At 35.0% G+C, this 7,981-nt stretch overlaps 1 protein-coding gene across 1 annotated transcript; it reads left to right on the top strand.

Annotated features, from left to right (window-relative positions):
* Positions 1-3,567: 3,567 nt before the first annotated feature.
* LOC111496235 (mitogen-activated protein kinase homolog NTF3) lies at positions 3,568-7,921 on the top strand. The gene is made up of 3 exons (XM_023146609.1): positions 3,568-3,995; positions 4,215-4,640; positions 6,817-7,921. The coding sequence occupies exons 2-3, from the start codon at positions 4,218-4,220 to the stop codon at positions 7,552-7,554; spliced, it is 1,161 nt and encodes a 386-aa protein (XP_023002377.1). The 5' UTR covers positions 3,568-3,995; positions 4,215-4,217; the 3' UTR covers positions 7,555-7,921.
* The last annotated feature ends 60 nt before the right edge of the window (positions 7,922-7,981 follow it).

Raw genomic sequence — 7,981 nt, 5'->3', positions numbered from 1 at the left:
CATAATGTTGGGCTCAGTGTCCTTGTTAGCATTCCACCGAGTGTCCACTCCCCTTTGGGGCTTAGCGTCCTCACTCGCACACAGCCCAAGCCCACCACTAACCGATATTGTCCTAGCCTTCCATCATAATGATGGGCTCAGTGTCCTTGTTAGCACTCCACCCAATGTTTTTTTGGAAGCGATGTCATTCCATATGGAGAGAATCTAGCAGATATTGTCCTAGCCTTCCATCGTAATGCTGGGCCCAGTGTCCTTGTTAGCACTCCACCCAGTGTCAATAGCCTAATGTTTGACTCTGATACCATTTGTAACCGCTCAAACCCACCACTAGCAAATATATTGTTCTAGCCTTCCATCGTAATGTTGGGCCTAGTGTCCTTGTTAGCACTCCACCCAGTGTCAATAGCCCAATGTGACTCTGATACCATTTGTAACTGTTCAATCCCACCACTAGCAAATATTTAGTGCTTTCCTTTCTGGGTTTCATTTGTAACAGTTTAGTGAGAGTTTTCCACACTCTTATAAAGAATTTTTCGTGTCCTCTCTCACCCAACATGCTTAACCTTGAAGTTTAAATGATTGAGCCACCGAAAAATGTGCACCTTGTTGGTATGTATAGTAACTTTGAAAATTTTCAAGAGATTACCCAACATAACACACTTAACCTTGAAGTTTACACAATTGAGCCATCGAAAAGAAAAGTGCATCGATGATACACTGAAAAGGAAAACTTCAATGATTGGTCTCAAATCATTCATGTATCTCTCTTTTACACAAACATCACACCCACAATCAACCTTAAACCTGAACCTCTATTTCTTTCTCTGATCCTTCCCCTTAAACACTCAACTCAACAAGAATGAGACTGAAACTACTACTGAACATAACACTTTCAATAAGTAAACATCATTTGTCAAAGCTCACCGCCAGCAGATATTATCCTCTTTAAACTTTTTCTTATATGTGATCTCACAATCCATCTAAAGAGAACAATATTTACTTGCGGTGGATTTGGACCGTTACATTTATATATATATAACCGTAAATTAGTTATTATATGCCATGAAAACATTTAATTTTTTTTTTAAGTGATTGAAATGATTAGACTTGATTCTTGTTGTCCACACACCAATCAACTTGTCCAAACGCATATCTTCCTAAATTACAATCCCCAAATGGAATATTTTATTTAGATTTTTTGCATCTCAAAATAATAATTATTATTATAAAAAAATAAAAAAAAACCCAATATTTCTACCATTTATTTAATCCAAAGAAAAATAAATAATTTTTATTTTTAATAAAATGAGGTAAGAAAATAAAGTTCCCTTTCATATCATAGGGTGAATTTTTTCTTTTTAGATGAAATTGAATCTAGTTGTTTTTTTAATAAAAAAAAATTTCCTTCATATATATATATATTATTTTTAAATAAATAAATAAATAATTAATTTTATTAATGGGTATAAAAATCTATAAAAACAAGATTTTATTAATATTATTTGATGTTTTTAAGATTCAGAAACTTAACGGATGCAAAGACATTAAAGAACTATGGTTGAGGATTCTAAGGATAAGTCTTCTATTATGTATTTATTTTTGTTCAGAAGATCTCGTACAAAGAATTATCTTTACTTATATATCTCAGATCACTTGTTGATGTAACAATACTAACACCCGCTCGACTTAAATTTAAAAAAATTATAAAAAATATGTTTATTAGATTCTCCAATCTAAAAATATTAAGCTTTATTAGATAATTAACTAAAAATCAACCATATTGGTTGTATATATAAATTATTTTTTTAAACATAAAAAATATGTTTATTAGATTCTAAATCATATATATATATATATATATATATATATATATATATATAACGGACAATATCTATTATACATATAAGCTATAAATTTTAAAAAAAATCATAATAGATATATTAAACTTTGCTTTACTATGGGCTAAAACGGACAATATCTACCATGCATTATAAATTATAAATTTAAAATAAAATTACAAAAACATGTTTATTAGGCTCTGAAATCTAAATATATTATGTGATATTTATATATATATATATATATATATAAAATATGTAAGAGGCTAAAACGGACAATATCTACTCTGCATATAAACTTAAAATTGTAAAAAAAATCATAAAAGATGTTTATTATACTCTCGAATCTACATATATTGTTACATATTTTTTTTTTAAAAAATAATTTAAAAAAAAATTGAGCTAATATTATATATATATAATAAAAAATGGAGTAATGGGGAATATTAATCTATAATAGTTAGGTGATAAAGAAAATTCTTATGCATAAAAAAAGTTATGATCATGTCAAATCTAAATTAGACTTTCTCGATATATTATTCAACTATAGAATAACTTCACATGCCCAATAAAGTAAGTAACATTTATTTATTTATTTATTTATTTATTAATTTTAAAATTTAATAAATCTTTAAATTATTATTAATTTTATTATAGATAACATTTACACATGTATAAAAAGTTGTTCTCAACTAATAGAAAAAGGTCAACACGAACAAAGGAGAACCTCTCCTCGACCCATGTCAGCATTCAAAAGAGGGCATACATAATTCTTGTTCCGCTCGGTACCTCAAATTTTGGCAATAACGAACCCATGCCTTTTTTTTCTTTTAATTATATATAATATAAATAAATAAATATGTCTTTATTTAATTATTTTTTTCTGAGGGAGTTAATATCTCATTATTTGGTCAAATAAATAAATAAATTTATTTATTTGTTAAATGACTTGAAAAATATATTTTTGGCATAAATACTCCCGATTATTTTGGTGGGCTTGGGCTTGGGCTTGATTTGGGCTTATTTATTTATTATTATTGTTTTACTATTTTCCAATTTTTAAGGAAAAAAATTATTATTATTATTATTATTTTGTTTATTTTTTCTTCAAATCTTTAAATAGTTATACTTAAAACTAAATAGTTAAAAAAATATCTTCGTTGGACCAAGCAGGTCGAGGAATTTGATCTCAATAACAATGGTCAGAAAGTCAAATAGGTCGGAAAAAAAGAGTTTAAGGTCAAGTCCGACGATCACATATACATTCTACTAAAAAACAACTAAAATTTTCATTAGATTTTGTCATACAAATACCTTATACTACGACGAGCTAAAATCATTATTAGACTTAGAGGGGTACCCGAGCATATTTTTTTTAGTAACTGTTTGATCTATTTTTTTTTTTATTGAATTTCAGTACTAAAATGACTAGCTTTTTTAGTAACGGTCTTGACCAGCACGTATGAGAAAAATCGAGTCGTTACATTATATTTAATATGGTAATAACAATAGTAATTTCTAACCTTTTGACTAAGCCAATATGATACGAACAAAACCAGGTGTTCATAAAATCTATTAGATATTTATCAATCCACATCCGTGCAAGAAAATGGGTTCGACGAAGATTACAAAAAGTAATAATCCAAATCCACATACCATTCATTATATTTGATTACCAATCAAAACCCACGCGTGTTACCTTCTAATTGGCTCTTCATCGCAGCTGCGGCAGACGAATTCGGATTCTCCTTCGCACCGCATGGGGCTCAATATCAAACCCAAAAAAAATCATTTGGAGTCCTCGTTGACTGCGACTCATTTAGAAACTGGATCGTATTAGCAAATATTTCCACTTATTTACTCTAAATTCACTCGATTCCACGATTTCTGCTTCCAATTCGAGCTGGGATTCTTCTAATTTAGGGCTTTTTTTTCCACTTTCCCCGACTTGGGGTTTCTCCGTTTCTTCTGATTGTATCATGGGATCTACTGATTTCCGCTTTCTTCAAGGCTTTGGGGCTTAATTTTGTTTGTATTCTTGGAGTTCTTATGGTTATGGATAGCAGAAAGCGATGTAGCAGGAAACTAAGGACGAGGGCTTGACTTTTCGTAACCCTTTTCCGAGAAATTTGCCGGTCTAAGAACAAGTAGTGATTGGTAAGCAATTTCTCAAACTGGTGGCTATTGTTTTATAGTTCAGTGGATTGTTCCAACATTTTGATCCAATATTCTGTAGTTTTGACTTAGAATGAGTGTTTGTGGCTTTTGTTGAGCTTCATATGACTGATGTGATCGTTTTGTTTAGTTTTCTTAGCTGATTTTGAAGGCATTTGTTGATTAGGAAGTGAACTTTGTTGGGTTTGCTTTGATTTTCAGGGAATGGCTACGCCAGTTGAGCCTCCAAATGGGGTTAGATCCCAAGGGAAGCATTACTATTCAATGTGGCAAACATTATTTGAGATTGATACTAAATATGTACCCATTAAGCCTATTGGTCGAGGGGCATATGGTATTGTGTGTTCTTCTGTGAATAGGGAAACGAACGAGAAAGTTGCGATAAAGAGGATACATAATGCGTTTGAGAATCGTATCGATGCGCTTCGAACTTTGCGTGAATTGAAGCTTCTTAGGCATCTTCGTCACGAAAACGTGATATGTTTGAAAGATGTTATGATGCCTATTCATAGGAGAAGTTTTAAAGATGTTTATTTGGTTTATGAACTTATGGATACGGATCTTCATCAGATTATTAAGTCCTCGCAGACTCTTACCAATGATCACTGCCAATATTTTCTCTTTCAGGTTTGATGTTCTTGCCTTTCTTCTGGATCATAATATCATTTGTCTTCATTACTTGGTTAATTGATAGTATGATACATTTCTTTTGATATCAATACATGAAATTCACAGTATCTTTTAGATTATTGTGATATTGTTTCTTTACTGAATTGAGCAAAAAAGTTCCATTTATTTGATAAACAACTGCAAATTGCTCTGATTTGTTACTGGTAGGTGTTATGTATCACCAAATTTAGATCTGCATGCTGATATAGTAACTTTGTTTCGATGTTACATTTTCTTTACCCCGAGCATCCGGTTGTTCTTGTCTCATGCCAAAGCGCCTTCTTGAGATTAGATTTGTTTGCACCATCATTATATCCTAACCCATCTTAGCTTTTTGTAGTAGAATTGACCCATTTGACGGGAAAATTTTCTAGTTACTCCCATAGTGCATTGTAATAGCGTAAGTCCACCGCTAGTAGACATTGTCCATTTTAGTCCGTTACATATTACCACTAGCCTCATAGTTTTAAAAACACATTTGTTAGGGAGGGGTTTCTATACCCTTGTAAGGAATGCTTCGTTTTCCTCTCCAACCGATGTAGGATCTCACAATCTACCCGCCTTGGGGGTCTAGCATGCTTGTTGGCATACCGTCTGGTGTTTAACTCTGATACCATTTGTAATAGCTCAAGCCCACCGCTAGTAGATATGGTCCGCTTTAGCTCGTTACGTATTGCCATCAGCCTCACAATTTTAAAATGCGTATGTTAGGGAAATGTTTCTACACCCTTATAAGGAATGCTTCGTTCCCCTCTCCAACCGATGTTGGATCTCACAATCCACCCCCTTTGGGGCCAGTGTCTTTGTTGGCTCTCTCCTCGGTATCTGACTCTGATACCATTTGTAATAGCCGAAGCCCACCACTAATGGATATTGTCCGCTTTAGTCCGTTACGTATCGTCGTCAGCCTCACGGGTTTAAAATGCATTTGTTAGGGAGAGGTTTCCACACCCTTATAAGGAATGCTTCGTTTCCCTCTCTAACCAATATAGGATCAAATATGCATACTCCCTCCATTCACATTATAATTTTTGCTTTATTAATTAATGCTTTTATGTTGCAGGACCTTACATCATTCTTAAAAGATACTGACATGACTGATAATAAATAGGAGTAGTACCCATATTACTGTAGCTTAGGAAATTTCCCTGAATTGTTGATTATTAATGTCAAATAATGAGGAACAGTAAGCAACTGACTGGCCATGCTGAATTGCCATGCCACAGCTGCCACAGCTGCCACAGCTGCCACAGCCTTTATAGTTTCAAATTGTTTTTTCTTCCTGTACACTCTTTAGCTGTTCTTGGACATGTCAAGTTATGCTGATTGTTTCTATTTTTGCACTTATCAATGCTATTACCTCGACATACCTCGACATAGATCTGGGCGTATATTATCTAAAATCAAGATAATTTTAGGTTAATGTGAGATCCACCACATTGGTTGGAGAGGGAACGGAGCATTCTTTATAATGACGTGGAAATCTCTCCCTAGCAGACCCGTTTTATAACCTTAATGGGAAACCCAGAAGGGAAAGCTTAAAGAGGACAATATCTGCTGGCAGTAGCTTGGGCTGTTACAAATGGTCTTAGAGCCAAACATTGGGCGGTGTACTAGCGAGGACGCTAAGCCTTGTAAGGGGACACTGAGCGGAGTGCCAGTGAAGACGCTGGGCCTCGAACGAGGGTGAATTGTGAGATCCCACCTTGATTGGAGAGGGGAACGAGTGCCAACAAAGACGCACGGCCTCGAAGGGGGGTGCATTGTGAGATCCCACATCGGTTGGAGAGGAGAACAAAACATTCTTTATGAGGGTGTTGAACCTCTCTCTAGTAAATGCGTTTTAAAACCATGAGGGGAAGCCTGGAAGGAAAAACTTAAAGAGGACACTATCTGCTAGCAGTGAGCTTAGACGGTTCTAATTAAATTATAAATTTAGCCATGAACCTTTTGAACCGTGTATTTATTTAGTATCTAAACAATAAAAGGTTTTAATTATATGAATTGTTTTTCTATTTAGTACCTTCCATGAATGCAGTTGATGACAATTAGCTATTTCCAATGTGCTTGCATAGTTGAATTTCTTTATTCACTGGACACTTTGCTTCCCGCTAATTCAAATCTCTTAGTGCAGTTGCTCAGAGGATTAAAGTATCTGCACTCTGCAAACATCCTACATCGAGACTTGAAGCCTGGGAACCTCCTTGTCAATGCAAATTGTGACCTCAAGATATGTGATTTCGGGTTAGCCCGTACGAGCAACGGCAAGAATCAATTCATGACAGAGTATGTCGTTACTCGCTGGTACCGAGCCCCAGAATTGCTCCTCTGCTGTGAGAATTACGGGACATCGATCGATGTGTGGTCTGTTGGATGTATCTTTGCCGAGCTTCTTGGTAGGAAACCTATCTTCCCAGGTACTGAATGTTTGAATCAACTCAAACTGATAATTAACATACTGGGTAGCCAAAGAGAGGAAGATCTCGAGTTTATAGACAATCCAAAGGCAAGGAGGTACATAAAATCCCTTCAGTACTCTCCCGGGGCTCCGCTTTCCCGTCTTTATCCAAATGCTCATCCTCTTGCAATCGATCTGCTACAAAAGATGCTTGTCTTTGACCCATCAAAGAGGATCAGTGTAACTGAAGCATTGCAACATCCTTTCATGTCTCCACTGTATGATCCAAACAACAACCCTCCAGCTCAGGTACCGATCGACCTCGACATAGATGAGGAACTTGGAGAAGAAATGATACGAGAGATGATGTGGAAAGAAATGCTTCATTACCATCCCGAAGGTCTGGAAGAGCACGCAGAAATGAAATGTTTCCACCCCGAACCTACTACGAGTGGTACCGTGGTGTTTTCTTGACCAATCCCTCGTTCTCGATCCAGCTTAGAGACCTTGGAAGGTGGCGATGGTGACAAACAGTCAGTTCCTTCCTATATTGAACAGCTTGGTAATTATCAGGTAACTTCCTTTGACCGCCCTGCCATTATCATCACTTGGGGAAAATGGTTGTCTTGTAATAATTAATAATGTTGAAACAAGCATGCATAAGAGGGTTTTGTCTGCTGTAGCATGTCTGTCTTTCTGGTATTCAAGAACCTTGTTTGGCTGGTCTTGTCTGTGCTTGTAAATAGGTATATGCTGGTTTGGATTATGGAACCTGTTTCTGTCTGTGAATTAGAATGTTTCTTAGATAATGCTAATTTTGCATGCAATCTTGTATTCCAAACTTCCCCAATGTTGCTGATTTTGAGTAATTAAGACAAGTGAGAGCTAAGAACAATGAATG

Source organism: Cucurbita maxima, unplaced genomic scaffold, assembly GCF_002738345.1.
Source record: "Cucurbita maxima cultivar Rimu unplaced genomic scaffold, Cmax_1.0 Cma_Scf00022, whole genome shotgun sequence".
NCBI classification, from domain to species: Eukaryota; Viridiplantae; Streptophyta; class Magnoliopsida; order Cucurbitales; family Cucurbitaceae; genus Cucurbita; species Cucurbita maxima.
This window is presented reverse-complemented; position numbering and strand designations above follow the sequence as displayed.